Below are 23,883 nucleotides of genomic sequence, written 5' to 3'. Positions count from 1 at the left end.
TTCTGTGGGCAGAAATGCCTTGTTGATGCCAGAGGTCAGAGGAGAATGGGCAGACTGGTTCGAGCTGATAGAAAGGCAACAGTGACTCAAATCGCCACCCGTTACAACCAAGGTAGGCCTAAGAGCATCTCTGAACGCACAGTGCGTCGAACTTTGAGGCAGATGGGCTACAGCAGCAGAAGACCACACCGGGTACCACTCCTTTCAGCTAAGAACAGGAAACTGAGGCTACAATTTGCACAAGCTCATCGAAATTGGACAGTAGAAGATTGGAAAAACGTTGCTTGGTCTGATGAGTCTCGATTTCTGCTGCGACATTCGGATGGTAGGGTCAGAATTTGGCGTAAACAACATGAAAGCATGGATCCATCCTGCCTTGTATGGAGCATCTTTGGGATGTGCAGCCGACAAATCTGCGGCAACTGTGTGATGCCATCATGTCAATATGGACCAAAATCTCTGAGGAATGCTTCCAGCACCTTGTTGAATCTATGCCACGAAGAATTGAGGCAGTTCTGAAGGCAAAAGGGAGTCCAACCCGTTACTAGCATGGTGTACCTAATAAAGTGGCCGGTGAGTGTATATATATATATAATTCCAAATAACCTTCCCTTTTTAATAATTAAAAAAAAACATATTTTGTATGGCTGTGTCCGTAAAAGTCAAATCTATAAAAATATAAATTTAATTACTGATATGGTAAACACTGTAAAGAGAATTAAATCAAAACACCAGAATTGCAATTTTTTGGTTGCTACAGCTCCCTTAAAAAATGCAATGAAAAGCTCTCAAATCCTCATAATATCCCAGAATTGTATCAATAAAAAGATTAGCGTGCAAAAAAAAAAAAAAAATCCTTTCAAACCCTTGCATTTAAAGAAGTTGTCTGATCTTAAACTACAAGTCTATAGACATTCTATGTGATTGCAGACTTGTGATTCCTCACAGCGCGCACAGTGATCGCTGTGAGGATTCTCTAATGCCGACGCCAAAAATGGCGGCTATATGCATACTCCGGGCCACATTCTGACTAGATGGTCACGGCTTCGCTCACAGCAAGTGTATTGAGTGAGGCTGAAAATCGTTTAGTTGGAATGTGGCGAGGAGCATGCATATTGCATACTTGCGGGCACATAACCACCGTCCTCGGGGCCAGAGAATCCTCACAGCACAAAGCGTGCACAATGTGAGGATTTACAAGTCAGCAGTCACACAGAGTGACTGCAGACTTGTAATTAAAGACGGGACACAACCCCTTTAACCTTTGTGATGAATTCGGAATTCCTGTTATAAACAAGTATCACAAATATGAGATTGCTGCGTATTTCTCGTAGGACACGTTCAGCATTTGGTCAGTATTTTACCTCAGTATCTGTAAGCCAAAACCAGCAGTAGGTGATACTACAGAAGTGGTGACGAGTTTCTATCAGGGGCGGACACAGACTGCTTGGGGCCCTTGTGCAGGAAATGTGCCTGGGCCCCCCTCCTTTTAAGGCGACAAAGCTAAGGGACTGTGCTATACATAAGTGAGTACACTTTATACTAAGGGACTGTTAGACATAATAATCGATAATAATGTCTTCCTCCACCTCCTCCTGTTCTTAAACCCATTATAAATCCCCCGCATCCCATTATTGCCCTCTCCCCCACCGCCCATGATTGACCTCTTCACCACCTCCATTATTGCTTTCTCCCCCACCACCCCATATCATTGCCCATTCCACCACCTCCATCATTGCCTCCTCCCCACAACCCCCATCATCGTCCTTTCCACTGCCACCATCATTTCCTCCTGCCCCACCACCTCTATCATTGCCCTCTCCATCAACCCAATCATTGCCTTCGGCCCCGTGACCCTCATCATTGCCCTCTCCTCCACCTACACACACACACAGCACCATTCACCTCCCTGCACACACACACCTCACCTCTGCTCACACAGTATCCTGAAGCCGCACCATCGCTGGCAGCTTCCTGTCTCACACAGCCGTGGCGCTAAATGATGATGTCATCCAGCTGCTGCTGTGTGGCAGGAAGCAGGATCCATTCCCTGCAGCTCTGCTGCCTTTTTCTCTTGCAGGCAGCGGAGCTGCAATCCCATGATGGCAATCTGGCCTGGGGCCCCCTGGAGACGGATAAACTGGCCAGATTGCCCTCATTACTAGCCACCCTGCAGGCAGGGATGGTTTTAGGCAAAGTGGGGCCCTAGGCAAAGTTTAAAATGGGGCCTCAAATCCTAACATATTGCACATCACACAGAAGCATTTCTGTTGTATTTACAAGCGCTGAGTTCAGGCCACTAAAGAAATGTGATCGACAATACTGAAGTTGTTCAACGCTTGTTTCCAGGCCTTTTTACACCGTCTGAGAAAGAATGATGGGAACAGAACAATCACTAATAGATCACTAACAGATCACCATACAGTATCATGTTACCAGCAGCACACCTACAGTTTACAACGGCGATGTGCTGCTGAGAACAATGATTTCTGTTCCGGCATAACCAATCCAATCAATGGATGAATAGGCAGCATTTTACTTGTTTAGTATAATACACCTCATAGTCCTCAATATATTATAATGTGCACCACAGTCCTCCATATTGTAAAATACACACCGCATAATCCTCCATATAGTATAATACACTCCTCAGTCCTCAGTCCTATAATTCACTTCCCACAGTATAATGCACCCCATAGTTCTTCATATAGTATAATGTATTCCCCATAGTCCTTGATACAGTATAATGCAGCCCACACACTGTATAGTATAATGCAGCCACCCCATACAGCATAATGCAGCCACCCCTGTTATGACCTGGTGGTTAAGAAGCAACATGGGACGAGCTCTGAGGAGGTGGTATCTGTACTGACCGCAGTTCCTAATCCTAACACCAACACTAGAAGTAGCCGTGGGATGTTCCTGTCACTCCCTAGACACCTCATCACAGCCTGAGAACTAACTACCCCTAAAGATGGAAACAGAAAGCTATCTTGCCTCAGAGAAAACCCCCAAAGGAAAGATAGCCCCCCACAAATATTGACTGTGAGTGGAGAGGGAAATGACATAACACAGAATGAAAACAAGATTTAGCAAAGGAGGCCAAAACTAATCTAGATAGACAGGACAGAAAAGGATACTGTGCGGTCATTATTAAAAGCTAAAAATCCACGCAGAGTTTACAAAAAATCTCCACACCGACTCACGGTGTGGAGGGGCAAATCTGCTTCCCCAGAGCTTCCAGCTAAGCTGAATATATCATACTGACAAGCTGGACAAGAAAAAACATAACATGAGCTGAACGATTTAGTCCACAGCAAGTGGACAACAAAAGAACAAGCAATGACTTAATTTTGCTGAAAATGGACAGGCTATCAGAGAAATCCAAGGAGAGATCTGAATCCAACCAAGAAACATTGACAGCTGGCACTGGCTGAAGACTAGAGCCAGGCTAAATAGCAGATCCAGGAGAGACGATCAGTGGAAGCAGCTGCTAATGCTAAACCCAAGGAGCAGCAGTTCCACTCAAAACCACCGGAGGGAGCCCAAGGGCAGAATTCACAAAAGTGCCATTTACGACCACCGGAGGGAGCCCAAGAACGGAATTCACAACACACCCCACAGAGTATGATGTAACCCCCATGGAATATAATGCAGCCACCCTCATATAGTATAATGTAGCCCCCCATAAAGTATGATGCAATCACCCCTCATAGAATATAAATATAATACAGCCCCCCATAGAATATAATACAGCCCACCTCCCCATAGAATATAATGTAGCCCCATCAAAGAGTATGATGCAATCCTCCCTCATAAAATCTAATACAGCCCCCATAGAATATAATACAGCCCACCTCCCCATAGAATATAATGTAGCCCCCATAGAATATAATGCAGCCCCCCATAGTATATAACACAGCCTTCCCCATAGAATATAATGCACCCCCCATAGTATATAACACAGCCTCCCCCATAGAAGATAACGTATAATGTACCCACCTTAGTATACAACACAGCCCGCATAGTATACAGCACTGCCCACATAGTATACAGCGCAGCCTCATAGTATACAGAACAGCCTCATAGTATACAGCGCAGCCTCATAGTATACAGAACTGCCCGCATAGTATACAGCGCAGCCTCATAGTATACAGAACTGCCCGCATAGTATACAGCGCAGCCTCATAGTATACAGTGCAGCCTCATAGTATACAGCGCAGCCTCATAGTATACAGCGCAGCCTCATAGTATACAGCGCAGCCTCATAGTATACAGCACAGACTCATAGTATACAGCGCAGCCTCATGGTATACAGCACACAGCCTCATGGTATACAGCACACAGCCTCATAGTATACAGCGCAGCCTCATGGTATACAGCACACAGCCTCATGGTATACAGCACTGCCTCATAGTATACAGCGCAGTCTCATGATATACAGCACACAGCCTCATGGTATACCGCACACAGCCTCATGGTATACAGCACTGCCTCATAGTATACAGCACACTGCCTCATAGTATACAGCGCAGCTCTCCCCCCCAGAATGGCCCCACAGTCCAGTACTCAGTTATAGAGTAAAAAAAAACAACAAATAACACAGCACACTCCTCACCTCTCCTCGTGCCCGCGCTGCTTCCAGTTCCTGCTCCTGCCGGCACACAGTGAGTGCGCGGTAGTGTCTGTCAGAAGCAGAGCGGGGAATGATGAGAGAGGGAGCGTCAGCTGACGCTCTCTCCTCCATCATTGCTTTGAACTGTACCGGCAGACGCCGGTATAGTTAAATGCAGCGGGGGCGCTGGCGGCAGGCGGGCCCCCTGCCTCACAGGGGCCCCATAGCAGCTGCGTGATGTGCCGCTAGCTGGGGGCCCCTGGGGGAGCGAGGACCTAGGCAGCTGCCTGCCCCTAACGCCGGCCCTGCCTGCAGGGGCCCCCTGGAGCCTCCAGGCCCCTGTGCAGCTGCACAGGTTGAACAGGCGGTATGTCCGCCCATGCCTCTGTCTCTCTGTCACCAATCTACAAAAATATGGGGAAAAAATCCCCAAAAATGCTTTTCTATGTAAAAATCTAAAAAAATTAAATATTATACACAGAACAAGTTACACATATTTAAAGACATGCACCCGTAAAGGGAATTTCTCAGTAGTTTTTTTTGTAATTTGAGAGCAGCATAATAAAGAGCTAGAAACCCTGATTCCAGGGATGTGCAACATCAAAAAGTTAATTTATTTCAGTTCTTCAATACAAAAAGTTAAACTCATATATTATGTAGAGTCATTACAAACAGAGTGATGTATTTCATGTGTTTATTTCTGTTAATGTTGATGATTATGGCTTACAGTCAATGAAAACCCAAAAGTCATTATCTCAGTAAATTAGAATAATTAACAAAAAAAACACCTGCAAAGGCGTTTAAAAAGGTCCCTTAGTCTGTTTCAGTAGCTCCACAATCATGGGGAAGACTGCTGACTTGAAAGATGTCCAAAAGGCAGTCATTGACACTCCACAAGGAGGGTAAGCCAATAAAGGTCGTTGCCATAGAAGCTAATGTTCACAGAGTGCTGTATCCAAGCATAATAATGGAAAGTTGAGTGGAAGGAAAAAGTGTGGTAGAAAAAGGTGCACAGCCTTGAAAGGATTGTTCAGAAAAGGCCATTTAAAAATTTGTGGGAGATTCACAAGGAGTGGACTGCTGCTGGAGTCATTGCTTCAAGAGCCGCCACACACAGACGTATCCAGGACATGGACTACAAGTGTCACATTCCTTGTGTCAAGCCACTCATGACCAATAGACAATGCCAGAAGCCTCTTACCTGGGCCAAGGAGAAGAAGAACTGGACTGTTGTCAGTGGTCCAAGGTGTTGTTCTCAGATGAAAGTAAATTTTGCATTTCATTTGGAAATCAAGGTCCCAGAATCTGGAGGAAGAGTGGAGAGGCCACAATCCAAGCTGCTGGAGGTTTAGTGTGAAGTTTTCACAATCAGTGATGGTTTGGGGAGCCATGTCATCTGCTGGTGTAGGTCCACTGTGTTTTATCAAGACCAAAGTCAGCGCATCCATCTACGAGGACATTTTAGAGCACTTTGGAGATGGAAATGTCATTCTCCAGCAGGACTTGGCACCTGTCCACACTGCCAAAAGCACCAATATACCTGGTTTATAAACAACAGTATCACTGTGCTTGATTGGTCAGCAAACTCGCCTGACCTTAACCCCATAGAGAATCTATGGAGTATTGTAAAGAGGAAGATGAGACACCAGACCCAACAATGCAGATGAGCTGAAGGCTGCTATCAAAGCAACCTGGGCTTCCATAACAGCTCAGCAGTGCCACAGGCTGATCGCCTCCATGCCACGACGCATTGATGCAGTAATTGATGCAAAAGGAGACCCGACAAAGTATTGAGTGCATTTACTGATGACATATTTCAGTAGTTAAACAATAAGTTTCCCAAGATAAATACCAAAAATAACAGGTCCAAATTCAAAAAGCATTATGAACACAAAAAACCCCAATAGGTGTAATTAAAGTAACAGGGGAATCAAAGAATATGTTCAACCATAAAATCAATTTTATTAATAGAAATTAACACTTAAAAATCTGAGCATATTATCACTACCAAAGCAGGAAAGTTAGGGGATCATAAGAGAAAGTATAAAAAGGGGTAAAAATATATAATATAAATAAGTGTATGCAAAGCAGAAGGCTCTGCCAAAATTGCACAAGTGAATTGATGTAAACAGAGGTAAGTTACAAAGGGTTAAAAGATGTGAAAAAGGCAGAGCAACAATAGGGAAAAGTATAAAGTGAAAAGTATGGTCCCCAATAACACAGATAAAAATAGGTCTAAAACTGTCAACATACCATATGGCCATATCATGGAGAAAATAATTTTGTAGAAAGCTAATAATATCAATTATCAATTCATTAAATCAAATGATAAAATCCGTAACCTGATTGTCCACAAGCATCTATCATAATTAAATCAAGTCCATAAAGAGGTTCACAATCCCGGCTGTTCAACAGTCTATCAAGGCTCCATAATGTCTCATAGAAAAAAATAATAAAGAATTCACAGTCTAGCCAGGGACCATTTCTAGAGTTCATATATTCTGCAACAGATCCATGGAGTACAATAGCAGAGAAAAACAAGCTTGTTTGTAGGAAGACTTACCTCCCCCAATTCTCCATCTCTTTATAGGATGAAAAATGTTCACAAAGTAGAAATCATCACATACATGGATATAGATAGGTGGATTAAAATCCGGCCTTCATGGCTGTATACTGCAGAGCAAACAAATATGAGTTAAAATCAATAAAAAAACACAACCCACCTCCCAAAAGATGCCTCCATATTTCTAAAAATGAACCAAACCCCAGATTTTCATTAAGCCTGGTCGGTACCCAATCTAAAAGTCCACTTGCTCTCAACGTAAGCAAGAGTTTTCTTGAGATCACCATTTCTCGGTCCCAAAAGAACTCTGAGAAGACTTGAATCCCTATGATGGAATTGTTGAAAATATCTTAGTAGGGTTTTAAATTGTTCAGGATCATCCTCTGTCCTAGATTTGTCCATGTCTCTTACATGTTCCTTGATACATACGTGAAGTTCTCTAGCAAGGAGACCAATGTAGATTTTCCCACCTGGACATCGGGCGTGATAGATCACCCACTAAATGGTGTCTGATGTCATATGTCTAATTTAATGACATTCCCCTGAAGGTAGCCCTCTCAGGTGTGTTCATAGTTGTCAATAATTGTGTCCTGTCCTGTTTATGAGACTAGGACACCTGCTGATTGTGCTATGTCTTCACATGTCTGTGTGGATGTGAGGTCATAAGTCGTCTGCACCACAAATAATATGGGAGTGAGCGGTGACATCTTACTCCTTTAATCCCCATTCTCCTGATGATGCCTGAGAGCGGGCGAAACATGTTGGGGGATTAATGTTTATAGATTTAGGGCGACAGGACCTGCATTACAATAACGGTGACAATCCGCCAGTATATAACTAATCGCTGACTGCAGCAGTAAATGGTACGGTGTATTCACTGCCTGTGACTGTGACACAATAGCACAAAGAAGCCGTAATAACAGCGTCATTTTCATTTATGGGGATTTTAATTGTTACTTTTCTTTGTGTTACTGTCGTGGTCGTAACGACAAATACATCCTTCCTTCACCAGTCATTCCAAATTAAACTATAAGCATGTGGTACCGGGTAAGAATGAGTCAGACAGGTAGCTGGTTCAATCTCAGTGCATGCTCGTGGATCCACACACATGTGTGTAACGGTCACAGCAACTGGCTTTATTCTAAAATACACAATACTATATTGAGTGTTAGGGGAAGGCGTGCATTAGGCGGGGTTTGAACAGTATACGTCCAGTGCTCAGTCCTTCTGATTCGTCAGACGTCTCCTGGTGGATTCCTCCTCTTCTTTACTTCTCTAAGTTTCGTTTCCAAAGAAATGAATCTTAACCCTTCGGTCACTAAACTGAAACGAAACTGAACACTGGCGGCCATCTTTAAATACAATTATATTCGCAAGCAAATAGGAAAAACTTATTGTTTTACAGTATAAGATATAAAAGTACAAAAAGTATATAAAGAAATATATTTTCACCTTGACAATCCCCCCTAAACACTAAGTTTTTCCCTTAAAGAAAGATCCTTCGAGACTGTCCATGTGATGGGGAAAGGGGAGGTGGATTTCTTCATCCAGACACCTCAGAAGCTCTCCCCTAGCGAGAGGCCTCCAGGCAGCTGAACCCTTCACTAACCTCACATGGAGTTCTCCCACTGTCCCTAAACTAAATCTCTTAACATCATCTGAGAATGGGGGGTTTTGTCTACTCTCTTGAGGGGAATATACTTAGGGATCTCCCCTGGATCAGTACCATCGTACTCTGGTGGGTCTACTTCTTGATTGAGGAAGGTGCCAGTCGGAGTTGCTTTGGCAATAACCTTTTTATACAAGGGAATAACACAACAGAGAATTATTGATCCAATTATAAGGAGGGCAATTAGTACCAAACAAACTTATTGAAGGAATCTTTTGATCCCACCTAACCAACTGGAGAAGAAAGATGTGTCTACTCCAGCATACATGACACATCGTCTTATTGTCCTAATTCGTTCAACTTCTTTAGAAACCTTCAGGTCTTTTGGATCTTCATTTCGCCATTCAGGTCTGGCTGTCTATATTTCGTATCGTAAGTCATTGGTCATACCGTCAATGAATGTATTTACCAATACTCTAACATCAAGTGGGTTTATGGGACTGTACCTCATGTCTTCCCATTTCAGCTGTAACCGTCCAAAGTATAGCTCTACACTCTCTCCTTTTGTCACATCTGTAAAAAGTCTTAATTTGCATCCTAGCTCGTCACCTGTTTTTGTGCTCACTAACTACCTAGGCCTGCCCAGGTGCACTTATACATCCAACATATGGTCATTATTTGTCTGTAAAATGGGAAAGTTTGGTTCTCAGGGTCAGCCAATTGCTTTAGCGTAGCTAGCTAGTCAGAGGGCCTCCAGGGATAATACTCCTGTATCTGTCTTACCCTACCTGATGTGGTTGGTTCTTTGGTGGTGGGGAGTGACATGACATGCTGGTCTACAGCTCCTTCCCAAAAGGATTACTGTCAGCCTACTCCTAAAAGTTAATGTCCCCACTATCCACCAACCACAATCCTGTGTCAGCTTCTTATATCACTGCATGTGATCTTGTCTGGACAGGATTCAGTGTAATTCTCTTAGGTCGGGTTGCCGCACGGGTCATACAAGTGTTAGGGCCCAAATCCTCAACTATACCCTGAAAGGCATCACAGCTATAATTGACAAACCTTTGTTCACTGTAATATATATATATTTGATCCATTCAACATTTTTATTAATCTGCACCTGTGGGATAATAGAAGCAATGCCGGCATAAATCTGGTTCTGGGCTTTAAACTGGTCAGGCACCCCCCTTGGCACTCCAATGGCATCAATATATACTAGTAGATCTTCTTCATAACTCATGTGGAGCTGATCAAAACTTCTCCTCTTTCTGGTAGGTTTATCAGGTACCTCTGGATCCCAAGGTAAAATCTTGAACTGCATAGCCAGTCTAACAAGTGTGCATTGACCTGTCCAGGCATTAGGCAACCTAGGACGGAGCTTACCATCTCCACATAACCAATAAATATCGTACATATATTGTGTATGTTTAATTAGCAAATCCGTATCTAGAGAACTGTTCCCTTTGCAGAAACTTGTCTTGAAGATCCCTACTGGTGTACCTGTGGTGTCGTGGGAATTATACCAGGTGTAATTGTCAGCTAATACGGTTACTCCTCCTGGAACCTTTAGTTTAGGTTCCTTATGAATCAGTGGGACATAATCTGGGCAATCAGTGGGCTTCAGACCTTTCAACAGATTCATGACACAGGCAGTGGTGTTGTCATCAGGAAAAAGCAATGCATGCGTGTAGAGATGTGTATTCGCAGCAGCACAAGCAATACATCCTACAGAGATATTCTGGACTCTTACATTATATCTCACCCATTCTAACCATAGGTTTTTCCTTGGGGCTGTTTGTGTTTCTATGGAGAAAACCTCTTGCCAACTGAGACCTGGAATGGGGATCACTTCATTAACTACATTTTGCAAACGCTCACCTGGGCTTGTTTTAGGTGTACTGGTAACAGGGGCCTTGGTTGGTCTAGAGCTAATATCCTGGAGCTGTATATGGCCTAAATTCCCATGGTATCAACTATTAAATACATAATTATAATGCCTTCCCAGTACATACGTCTGTAGGTCAGCAGATTGGGGCTTTCAAAATTTAGGAGGAGGGGGTGACAACTTTTACCCCATTTACAGCCCCTAAGTGGTTGCAGAAGGGCTGTTAGATGCATTCTCTCACGAAGACTCCTACCCGTCCCATCCTTGGGAACATGGCTTCACTAGGTTTATATCCCCAATCATCTCCCGTATTCCAGGCAGCATCTGACCAATAATAACAGTTATTGTTGTCATTTCTGGTAGCACACATATAAAAACTGGATGATTCCCTCTACCACCCGTTCAGTCTCGAGGTACTTGACTACATCACAGAAATCAAATCGCCAGATATTTACCGGGGCTGTCAGGTTTACCCAGAGAATAGTGGGACCAGAATTCTTATTTACAATAGGGGCCTAAGAAGTAGGGGCGAGGATGGCCCCCAACCTCAAGATCAAAAACAACAGCAACATTTCCTTTCAGTCACTACTGTGACTAAACACTGGTTCGGTCTCTTTTACAGTGTGAGGCATGGATCCAGGTGCTCTTTCCTTCACGTTTTACTGCAGTGGGGGTGACCAGGATCACCGTGTGGGGTCCTTCAAATCTCGTCTGGAGACAATCTCTGCGCACAAACTTTTTCACATACACCAGGTCTCCTGGCACAAAGGGATGGTGTCCAGGAACCTTGTCTGGGTGTCATGAATCCCAATGGCTAGGGATAGCACAGGACAAGCAAAGTACAAATATATTACGGACGAGCTCTAGGGTGATGGAACCTGGGCTGACCGCTGCCCTACACCTGACAAACGCAACTAGAGATAGCCAGGGAGCGTGCCTACGTTGGTTCTAGACGCCACGCACCAGCCTAAGAGCTAACTAGCACTGCAGAGGAAATAAAGACCTCACTTGCCTCCAGCGGAATGAACCCCAAAAGATAAAGTTGCCCCCCACATGTATTGACGGTGAAATGAGAGGAAGGCACACACATAGAGATGATATATATAGTTTTAGCAAATTGAGGCCCGCTGTAAACTAGAAAGCAGAACGATACAAAAGGGGACTGAGCGGTCAGCAAAAAACCCTAATCAAAAAAACCATCCTGAGATTACAAGAACCCATGTGCCAACTCATGGCACATGGGGAGAACCTCAGTCCACTAGAGCTACCAGCTAGCATAGAGACATAATAAGCAAGCTGGACAAAAAACCAAACAACTGAAAATCAGCACTTAGCTTATCCTGAAAGATCTGGGAGCAGGTAGGCAGGAACCAAACAGAGCACATCTGAATACATTGATAGCCGGCAAGGGAAATGACAGAAAGGCCAGGTAAAATAGGAAACACCCAGCCACTGATGGACAGGTGGAAACCAAAGGCCGCAACCCACCAAGGTCACCCAGTACCAGCAGTAACCACCAGAGGGAGCCCACAAACAGAATCCACAACACTGGGTCTGGAAGAGAACTGAAGACAGTTAAATGCACTTTGGCAAAGTGTCCATGTAAGGCCTGCACATAGCTAGTCAAGTCCTGGTACTTGAGCTGCAACTGTTGTGGAAAGAAACATTCAAGATTGGGGCTCCTGCCAAACAGAATCTCATACGGTGACAGTCCTGTCTTCCTGTTTGGGGTATATCTTACTGAAAACAAAGCTAGAGGAAGGCATTCTGTCCATGGTTTACCAGTCTCTGCCATTGCCTTCTGGATTTTAAGCTTAAGAGTTCCATTTAGTCTCTCCACTTTTCCACTGCTCTACGGATGGTATGGAGTATGCAATGCTTGACTTACCCCCAGTGCTGCCATTACCTCTGACATGATCTCTCCAGTAAAATGGGAACCCTGATCGCTTTCAATGACTTCAGGAACTCCATACCTGCATATAATCTCAGCCATCAGTTTCTTCGCCGTTGTCTTAGCTGTAGCTTTGGCAACTGGGTAGGCTTCTGGCCAACCTGAAAATAAATCAATGCAGACCAACACATACTCATACGTCCCTACCCTGGACAACTGAATATAATCAATCTGCAGTCTCTGGAATGGGTAAAGGGGCCGGGGAGTGTGTTTGGATGGGGTTTTCACTGTCCTACCCTGATTATGTGTGGCACATATCATGCAGCTCTGTACCTGCCTTTCTGCGCAGGTGGAAAACCCCGGGGGCAATCCATTGTTTCTGTAGGGTGTCACACATGGCCGTCTTCGAGTGGTGCACATTCCCGTGCAGAACCTGTGCCATCATTGGGTACAGTACCTGTGGCAGGCAGACCTTTTCACCCCTCCCCCATAGTCCAGTGACGGTATCAGAGCAAGCCCCTATCTCTTGCCACCTATTTTTCTCCTCCTTACTTGCCTGTTCTTGTAACCGGGCTAAGATGTCTTTCAACACAAGTGGAGATGGTGGGGTGTCTAGGTGATGTACTCTAGAGGCTACAGGAGTGCTTGCTGCTTTCTTGGCAGCCTGGTCTGCCAGTGCGTTACCCTTTGCCTGTCCATCAGTGCCTTTGGTATGTGCCTTTACCTTTATGATGCCTGCTTGGGTGGGAAGCTGTAGTGCATTCATAAGTTGCTGGACTGCCTCAGCATGTTTAATGGGGTGGCCATTTGCTGTCAGGAAAGCCCTGGCTCTCCAGATAGGCCCATAACTGTGTGCAATGCCAAAAGCATACCTGGAATCAGTGTAGATATTTACAGTCTTACCTTCTGCTAGTTTGCACGCTCTGCTTCTTGTGCAGACATATGAGCTGGCATTGACTCTGCCTTGATTACCTCATGTTCTGAGACCACAGCATATCTGGTACAGAAGCGTCCTTGGTCATCTTGGTGACGGGATCCATCTACAAAAAGCTCAAAATCAGCATTAGAATGGGCACACTAGAGACCAGCCATTTCCTGAGACATTAATTCTAGACAATCATGGGGTTTGGAAACCTAATCTTGTTCCTCTGGATCCATTCTAGAAAGAAAAAGAGTGTCCTTGCTCATGTCACCTACTCCTCCCCCCTTTGGATCCAGGGGAACTAGGAGAAAAGTAACGGGGTTTAGGACAGTGCACCTTTTCAAAGTCACATTGGTAGGCATGAGAATAGCACACTAAAATCGCAGCTGTCTAGCCATGGACATGTGGCTAGGTTGTACCTGGTTAAGGATACTATATACATCGTGTGGGGTGTGGACCATCAGTGAATAATCCAAAACAATCTCTGAAGATTTGTGTAGCAACAGCTGGACAGACAACACAGTCCAAACACAGAAGGGGCTTCCTCTTGCCACCGTATCCAGGCGACCGCTGTAATAAGCAACAGATCTCTGTTTGTTTCCATGTAGCTGAGTCAGCACACCTGTAGCATGTCCTGCAATAGGTGAGCTCTGTCTGCAAGGCAGTCTGCAATACTGTACGGCAGTGCTCGGGTGTCTTGTAATCAGTATCTAGGGCCTGCAGTGTGTAACACTATATCACAGGGCAAATTCCCTCTTTGGGTGGACATAGCGTCTCCTGGATACAAGGGGCCATAAGTGGCAAGGTAGGCCTGACACTCTTGGGCTATGACTGGCTCCCCCCTTTTGGCTATCTGTTGGGCCAAACCACCTCTATATGACAGGGTAGAATTAGCTGGATTCACCATGGCTCCTATCTGGTGGGTAATTATGTCCCCATACCCCACTGAGAAAAGAACCTGGGATTCCTGAGATGTGATGTAGAAACGTGAATGACAGGGAAACAAACTTCAGATTCTTGGAGAGTCTGGCCTTGTAGGTGTGAAGGTTTCACGGGAAGAGGAGATGTAGGGGCCTTTCCGGGCTGGGGGGGGGGTTCCCAGACAGGGTTAAAAGGGATATTTTAGTATGAGACTAGATTTGTGTAAGGTGGGGAGGGCAGGGGCTGAACTCTGTTACATAGACTCTGATAAGGAATGAAGCTTCGTCCTTGTACTGCGGACTGCGGTGGGGGCTGTATTTGGAGCGGGGAATTGCTGTCAGCGTTTAGCAAGGGAAAGGTGGGGGCTACGACCCTAAATCTACTCGCTCCACAATTGTAACAGACCTCTCTACACTGAGAATTAGTAACTCCGCATACATCACAAATCCACCCGACAGGATCATAGAATAGAGGCGCACTAAGTTTTGGCAACCCAGTATATTGGTGCTTTGGGATTGTAAGGAGCACAGAGCTTACAGTCGGGAGAAGAGGCTTAATTTCCTGGGGAGGGACCATATTATCTAACAGGGAGCCCCCCTGTTGATCTTCAATTTGCTATATATCAATCACTCAACTTGATACAGGTAATTACCAATCTTTCAATTACTTACAAGTTTTACTCTAAGACTAGGCACAGGTCTATTTCACTTTCAATTCCATACAGTACTTATTGCTTTAAACACAAATCTCTCAGCGTGTACTAAACCAAGGACAGAGAAAACTTTGGAATGCAATACATAGCCCCCCTCTCTGTAGCCCACAGTACCGAAGGGAAAAATTTCAAGCAGATCGCGCAGGGATTCACTCACCCCCTCCCATCTAGTAACACGGAGATAAGAAAAATCACTGCATTCTTCAGCGCTGAAGGGAGAGCAAGAGCCCAACTCTATACCCCCCTTCCTCCAGCACGTAGCGCAGATCAGGAGAAAAGAGGAGAACTGACAAAGAAATCTCGCAGCGGTCCGCTCTGCCCCTCCCATGTCCTACAAAGTAACAAATTGCAGCAGTTTTCAGACTTAATTTCTACAAAACTTTCCTATGATCCTCCGTGGTCTGGGCGGAGCCCCAAGGACGGCCCGTACGCACACACACGGCAGGTTTCCACCCAGGTTGGATTCTGCACAACACAAACAGGACACACCTACGCTTCTGGAGAGCTCATCCCGTCGCCATTACAGGGCGCTGGCTGAGACTGCATTTTCATCATCAGTGGCACGGCGGCCATTTTTCAATCTGTAAGATCACAGTTCAAAGGCATTTTATAACCAAACACGGGCTCTACATTGTCTGATCCTTCCTCTCCATCAACCTATTTTCATCCTTTGTTCTTTAAGCTTCGCGCAACTCGCAGATGAGCTTCTTGACTGTCTCTTGCCCTCCCGTGACCATTGTCTTGACTTCCACAGCATCCTCATCTAACTTGTGGGGCACGGACTTCCTTTGCTTTAAGATACGCAGCTTGGCTCCCAGGATACTATGGCCTCCTGCAGTAGGCCACTGGCAGCGATCTTCAACACTGATATTCTAAAAACACGGAGCCTCTCGCTCAACGTTTCCGTCCCTAACCTGAACAACAGTGATTAACAGACTATCCTGCCACGATATCCCAAACCGTTGGGAGGCGGTCTCCTAATGAGACCCCTCCACAAAAATATAGGTGGTCCCCTCTCAGAACGTCTTAAGTTACCTATCAGCACAGGTGGTCCCCTCTCGGAACGCCTTAGTTACCTGTCTGGACAGGTGGTCCCCTCTCGGAACGTCTTAGTTACCTATCAGCACAGGTGGTCCCCTCTCGGAACGTCTTAGTTACCTGTCAGCACAATATCACAGAGGCTGCGTCTCCTTTCCCTTTCTCTAAGCTGCCCCACAATCTACAACTAGCTCAATTTATCACTCCACTTCACTACTAGACAATAGTCATGGGTAGGGTGGTTGAACGGAGTACAATGACCGGTGGAGGAGGTGTGGTGTACAGAGGACGCACAGAATGCGACGTCTCTCAGTTGCTGGTTCAGAGCATGGCACAGGATCGCGTTCGGTCTCACCACTTGACCGGTCACTCCCCAGACCCAAGGAGACCACAGACAAACCAATAACGGCTGAGACACTAGCAAGTGTGACACATACAATGTATATGATCGCCACTTACCGTGTGCGGAGGGTGATCAGTCCTCGAGGTCAGCCACTACAGGTATCATCCACAGACATCCAGGCATGGGTCCAGGGGGTCTCGGATCGCTGGCCACGCCCCCCATTGGGCTGCCAATTGTCGTGGTCGTAACGACAAATACATCCTTCCTTCACCAGTCATTCCAAATTAAACTATAAGCATGTGGTACCGGGTAAGAATGAGTCAGACAGGTAGCTGGTTCAATCTCAGTGCATGCTCGTGGATCCACACACATGTGTGTAACGGTCACAGCAACTGGCTTTATTCTAAAATACACAATACTATATTGAGTGTTAGGGGAAGGCGTGCATTAGGCGGGGTTTGAACAGTATACGTCCAGTGCTCAGTCCTTCTGATTCGTCAGACGTCTCCTGGTGGATTCCTCCTCTTCTTTACTTCTCTAAGTTTCGTTTCCAAAGAAATGAATCTTAACCCTTCGGTCACTAAACTGAAACGAAACTGAACACTGGCGGCCATCTTTAAATACAATTATATTCGCAAGCAAATAGGAAAAACTTATTGTTTTACAGTATAAGATATAAAAGTACAAAAAGTATATAAAGAAATATATTTTCACCTTGACATTACATGTAAATAAAGCGATATTATAAAGAGGAAGAAGAAGATTTCGGTGACCCCAGAGATGAGCAGCAGTGACCTGTCCTTCCCATGGGTTGTGGTGGGATTACTGTAAATCACATGTGATGGGTTATTGGGAACGGTACAACCTGTATTATATATAGCACTGATGGCTTTATTATATACTGCCCCAATATCACCATATTCCTGGTAAGAGGTAATAATTGGTAGAAAGTGTTGGTTATACAGAGAATATAAAAGCTCAGGAAGAGTTTACAGCTCCGTGTATTCTGTCCATGAGGTGCAGTAGAGCCGGCTGGGTGGCACTGTGGGTAATAGGTGCGCACCACTTTGGTGGAATAGACTCTTGGGAGAAATGATAAAGGGAAATGGGACATCGAGGAAATATGTGATAAGAAACATAGAAAAACTAATAAAAATATTAACTTTACAATACAAAAATAATGTAAGTTATAAAATGGAACTGTCGGCTGAAGTGATTGGACCGAGGTCTACAGGCGGGAAGAGATTATGGAGAATGGCGACTACTGGACGAGGAGAAGCGAGCGAGAAGAGGAGCGAGGAGAAGGGCGCGAGGAGAAGAGGAAGAGGGAAGAGGACAGCGTGACCGGATTAAAGAAGAAAAGGAGACGAGACAACAGCGGATTGGAGGAGCCAACACCTGGATGCAGCGGAGACCCTGGATCATCCGGCCCCTATGCCAGGCTTAACATCAGCCTCTTCAACATCCACCAGGTCCTAGGTAGAGGCGCCTTTGGCAAAGTAAGGCCTACATATTTGTTATTTGAAATCTGAGATTTTTCATATATCCCCATGTATTGTTTTCTGTTATCAGCCATGTCTTGCTTTGTTATTGCTCATTGTAGTGTCCTTCTGTGAGGTGAGGTATAAGACATCACCATAGTTAGGGCTAGTGCTGCTATAACCTGGTATTCTTCTACACTGGAGGGTTCCTCTCAGGGGTCACAGCTGTAGAGGGCAGGGGACATTATTTTTTTCTCCTATCAGGCTGCCATATTGTACATACATTTGTCTCTGTGTTTTTATTAAATCTAGATAATCAATGATATTTGGACCATACTAATGCCAACTCAATGCCTCTACTAATGCTTACTCTGTTTATTTCCATATGGTAACAGAGGAAAACCCTTTAAAAAGTCATCGTCATTTTAATTTTTATTTCATAAATCAATAGCAAACATGAAAATAAGCAGCTTTGTAATAATTCTAATCAGATAAATCTTCTTTCTCCACCAAGACTGATTTTTCATATTCTATATTCTCAATTTCTGGGTAAACTCTGTATTTAGTGAAGACAGATTGTTACATTACTGAGAGGAGATGACAGTTGGTGCTGATAATATTCTATGTAGTGGAGAGGAGGGGCTAAATGCAAAACTCCTCCCTCCTCCCTTCTGCATAGAATATTATCAGCACCAACTTTCATCTCCCCTCAGTAATGTAACAATCTGTCTTCACTAAATACAGAGTTTACCCAGGTACATAGAATTTTGAAAATAAAAAATCAGTCCTGGCGGAGAAAGAAGCCGATTTGGCTGATAAAATGTATTATAAAGTTAAATATTTTCATGTGTATTATTGTTTTATGAACTAAATATTAAAATGACGAATATTAAGACCTCTCCATAGCCCATCCATGGAGCAGGCAGTGCATTGTTCTGATAGATCTGCTCCTCTATATGGTCCTGGTCACTAGCAGACTGAGCGATCACTCAGTTTTCTCATGCGCCTCGTGGACTATAAAATCCAGATCCTTCCACCCCTGCAGAGACCTTCTAAGTATTCTCCATTTGTGTTTTTCAGGTGGTCCTGGCATCTGTCCCCGGCAGTAACATCAACGTGGCCGTCAAAATGATCACCAAAAGGGACAACGAGGACACCATCTTGAGAGAGTGGCGGATACTCCTGGCGGCCAGACACTGCCCATTCCTGTGCCACCTCTATGCCACACACCAGTCTCAGCACAGGGCATATTTCATCATGGAGTACCTGTCCGGTGGCAGCGTGGAGGATTTGATCAGGATGTGCGGCTGCCTGAACATCGGCAATGTGAGGTGAGAAAGCAGAGAATGTACCTAAAAGAGAACTAAGAGAAAGGGAAAAAACCTGAGGTCGGGGTGCAGCTAGGGGAGCACTGGCAGGGCATATATTTAGGGTGCTGGAAGCAGGAGGTGGGGTGCCATGGTATTTGGGGATTGCCAGAGAAGGATTTCATGACATTGATTCTGCACTCTGATCTCCATCAGATTCTACACAGCAGAGATGGTAAGTGGCCTCCAGTTCCTCCACGGACACAACATCGTCCACCGGTAAGCAGAACTTTCCTCCTTCTCTCTGTCCCCTTTACAAGCTGTAGATATGGCCCCCGGCTTCCCTGGTGTCCTGCCGCCTATTCTGCCGTATTTTGTAGTGACCCATTTTCCATCTCTTGTATGACTGGACAGATTTCTTATTTTGTTTTCTTCTTTCATTGCAGTGACATAAAGCCGGATAACATCATGTTGGATGCAGATGGCCACATCCGTATCATCGACCTTGGGCTTGCCCAAGATGGCGTCTCCTCCTCCAAAAACATCTCTGGAGTGAGCACTTTCCATTACATGGCCCCTGAGGTGCATCGTAGAAAACGGTATGGCGCAGCAGTGGACTGGTGGAGCCTGGGGATTGTGGTGTCCAGGATGGCAGCAGGGCGATATCCATTTTACAACGGCCCCGTCAAGCAAATGGCTTTCAAATCCATCATCAACGAGAAGCCAAAATTTCCAACTTGGCTTGATGCTGACGTGAAACATCTCATCAAGAAGCTGCTGCGCAAAGACCCTCAGACACGCCTGGGTGTGAGCGGGAACATCAGAGAGCATCCATTCTTTACCACCATCGGCTGGGAGGATCTGGAGCAAAGGAGAGTAGAGCCACCATTAACACCATTCAGGCCAGTTCTGGAGAACCACCATCTGAAGTGGCCGGAGCACACAGTCCTTCACCCCGTGGCCGGATTTACGTACGTGTCACCAAGCTGGACCCGGTAAGTATCTCCTCCTCTGGGGATAACACTCATCAGGTGCTGTTCTCTCATTGTGGTAATCATCATCATCGATCTTACCTTTTTTCACTTTTTTTGACAGTGACTTTATGTTTCTATTTTTCTTAGGTGGATGAAAAGATCTGGACTGTGAAAGAATTCACGACCATCTGGTGAGTGACCGATGTACACACAGGACACCTATTATGTCAGTACATTGTATCTGATGTTATATAGCAGAATGATTCATTATAAAGACCATTCCCCTAATATAACATAAGATCCGGTAGATAGATTTCCTGTCTTCCTCTTATGTCTTGCAGGATGAGCCTGTGCCAACTGCTCAGAACTTCATGCCTCCTGACCCGTGCCTCACGTCTCTGCTGCTGTACGTCACCTCGGCTGCCCTTCAACATCATCTCTCTCTATACCATCTTCATGCCGGACCACTGCCATTGCTGCCCCAGACCCTTGACCTCCTGGGCTGGCATCCAACATCCCTCCAGCCCGAAGATCTTCTACCCCAGGGGCGGCCTGTGCTAAGTTTCCATCTGGTGAGTTCAGGAACAATAGTCGCACCTTTCAGTCCTGGGGCCGCTGAGCAGCAGCATGTAAGGAGCGGCCATTATCCCTGAACTCACCTTAGCACAGGCCTGGTAAGTATCGCACCCATCACACATCACCCACACTACATGGTCAGTGCCGGTCCCCACACTACATCATCAGTACAGGCATAGCACACAGTACATATCAGCACATAGATGTAGGACATAGATCGGCTTCTGATCCTGAGATTTAATCTGATCGCCATATTTGGGGTCAGGAAGGAATTTTTCCCTCTAATATGAGGACAATTGGCCCATTCCTCATAGGGGGTTTTCGCCTTCCTCTGGATCTACACGGCCTTAAATAGGTTTAGTATAATAGATTAATAAGTAGAATCACACACTAGTAGCACAAAAAAAAGTTATAATAAAATAAAATGTTCTTACTTTAAAAGAAAAAATAGTTCCTATAAATAATAATTAGTCCAAGTAAAGAAACATATATATTATTGTACATGACAGGTATATTACACAGGTTAGATACATTACACAGGTTAGGTATCAGCCTTTGATCTTGGGATTCATTCTGATCGCCATATTTGGGGTCAGGAAGGAATTTTTCCCCCTGATATGAGGATAATTGGCCGATTCCTCACAGGGGGTTTTCGCCTTCCTCTGGATCAACACGACCGATACATACATTTAGTGTCATAGGTTAATAAGTAAGTGCACACTTTTAGAGCATAAAAAAGATACAAAATAAAATATTATTAGTTGAAAAAATGTTTCCTAACCAAATATAGACATAAATTAGTCCAAACATGCTACCAGATTAATAGGAAAAAAATAATACAACACATTTTTTTACTTTAATCTCATCGGTTCATTATCAGCCCTTGATCCTGGGATTTATTCTGACCGCCATACTTTATTTGGGGTCAGGAAGGAATTTTCCCCCCTGATATGAGGATAATTGGCCGATTCCTCACAGGGGGTTTTCGCCTTCCTCTGGACCAACACGGCCCATAGATAGATTTAGTCTGATAGATGAATAATTTACACATATACATGATATATAATATATAATAACCTCATCTATAAATAAAATCTTCTTTTTACCCCTATACCTTTGTGTTGTCTTTACTCTATTGCTCGGCCATGTAGTCATTATTATACTGCCCCCTATGTCTGGTGGGCGCATACAGCAGTGTCCCCCACACTCCAGGCCTCACGGCCCCAACACATCATGGTGTCAGGATTTCCTTCGTATTTCTCGGGGGAGAGAACCTGCGGCAGCTTCTGAGGCCTCGATAATAATTCCATCCTCAGTGCAAAATTAAGGAAATCCTGACACCATGATGTGTTGGCGCCGTGAGGACTGGAGTTTGGGGATCAATGTCACACATGAGATAAAGCTGGATGAGCCCCGATATTGTTATATCCGATGGGGATAAATCAGGTAATTGCTCTGATTCCAGGGAGTGTCAGGTCCAGAGCAGGAGACTCTGGGGCCTTTCTCCATTTCCGCTAATAAATGAGAACACTGAGCCGCTCCATCCTCTATTACCTCAGAACTTCCTAACAGGACAGAGAAGAATGGGTTTCCTATACCAGACCCCCATATCATAGACAGCCAGTCTGATTAGATCCTCCAGAAAAGATTAATGAAGAAGGAGAATCCCCTGCAGAGAGGCGTCCACAGCAAGAGATGTGATAGTAATAGCTTTTGTGTCATTTCCTAGTGAACTGTATCTGGAAATAAAGGATGACAATCAAAATGGCCGCCATTATCGCTCCTACAAAGGACATCACTAAGCTTTCATACACCCTGAACAGTACATGGTGTAATGACACATCCCCTCACATTAGCACTGTTACAGAGGTGCCATAAAGCTCTCATAGATCCATGGTCAGCATTAGGGGTAGGCAGACTTGGCATCTGCCTAGTACCCTCACTCCTCCAGGGGCCCCCAGCCAGTGGTATACCGTTAATAGCGGCATACCACGCAGCCGCTAATACCGGCACACCATGAGGCCACTATGGGATCAGTGGGTCAGGGGATGCCGATACAGTTGAAAGCAATGATAGAGGAGAGAGCGTCATCTGAAGCTCCCTCTCCCATCATTCCCCTCTATTTCTGACGCAGTGGGTACGCGATGACGTCAATTAATCGCGCACCATGCTATGGGGGCAGTGGAGCTATAGTATATAGTGTACTATACTATTTGGAGGACTAAGGAGTGTATTTGTCACAACTCTGTTGTCGGGTGTCCTGGGACCAGGGGCTCATTCCCTGTCCCTAACACTAGGGGCCCCTAGCTTGCCCTGTTCCCCAGGTTACTTCTGATGATGAAGATGCTGTGGCCACATACCTTGCCTTAGCTCCACCCTCAGTCTGCACCCTTACCGCACGCAGGAAGGAGGTGATTAATAGTGTACCGTAATATACCAACCAGACTAACAAGATAATACGAACAGGGGTAATGAAAAATACCAAACATACAACCCCCCATAGAATATAATACAGCCCACCTCCCCATAGAATATAATGTAGCCCCATCAAAGAGTATGATGCAATCCTCCCTCATAAAATCTAATACAGCCCCCATAGAATATAATGTAGCCCCCCATGGAATATAATACAGTCCACCTCCCCATAGAATATAATGTAGCCCTCATAGAATATAATGCAGCCCCCCATAGTATGTAACACAGCCTTCCCCATAGAATATAATGCACCCCCCATAGTATATAACACAGCCTCCCAAATAGAAGATAACGTATAATGTACCCACCTTAGTATACAACACAGCCCACATAGTATACAGCACAGCCTGCATAGTATACAGCACTGCCCGCATAGTATACAGCGCAGCCTCATAGTATACAGAACAGCCTCATAGTATACAGCGCAGCCTCATAGTATACAGCACTGCCCACATAGTATACAGCACTGACCGCATAGTATACAGCACTGCCCGCATAGTATACAGCGCAGCCTCATAGTATACAGAACAGCCTCATAGTATACAGCGCAGCCTCATAGAATACAGCG

General features: G+C 45.0%; 1 protein-coding gene across 1 annotated transcript; it reads left to right on the top strand.

Moving 5' to 3' along the window:
• The first annotated feature begins 19,077 nt into the window (after positions 1 to 19,077).
• Positions 19,078 to 21,943, top strand: LOC143769039 (protein kinase C delta type-like). Its single transcript, XM_077257635.1, has 5 exons — positions 19,078 to 19,314; positions 19,507 to 19,569; positions 19,737 to 20,285; positions 20,412 to 20,455; positions 20,606 to 21,943. The coding sequence occupies exons 1-4, from the start codon at positions 19,112 to 19,114 to the stop codon at positions 20,434 to 20,436; spliced, it is 840 nt and encodes a 279-aa protein (XP_077113750.1). The 5' UTR covers positions 19,078 to 19,111; the 3' UTR covers positions 20,437 to 20,455; positions 20,606 to 21,943.
• The last annotated feature ends 1,940 nt before the right edge of the window (positions 21,944 to 23,883 follow it).

This window comes from Ranitomeya variabilis, chromosome 4 (assembly GCF_051348905.1).
Source record: "Ranitomeya variabilis isolate aRanVar5 chromosome 4, aRanVar5.hap1, whole genome shotgun sequence".
Classification (NCBI taxonomy): domain Eukaryota; kingdom Metazoa; phylum Chordata; class Amphibia; order Anura; family Dendrobatidae; genus Ranitomeya; species Ranitomeya variabilis.
The sequence above is the reverse complement of the archived record's forward strand: the minus strand, read 5'-3'. Positions and strand labels throughout refer to the sequence as shown.

Coding starts and splice junctions, on each gene's coding strand:
- LOC143769039 (XM_077257635.1), top strand. CDS start 19,112: ATGATCACCAAAAGGGACAACGAGGACACCATCTTGAGAGAGTGGCGG. Junction 19,315..19,506: donor CTGAACATCGGCAATGTGAG/GTGAGAAAGCAG, acceptor GATCTCCATCAG/ATTCTACACAGCAGAGATGG. Junction 20,286..20,411: donor GTGTCACCAAGCTGGACCCG/GTAAGTATCTCC, acceptor TATTTTTCTTAG/GTGGATGAAAAGATCTGGAC.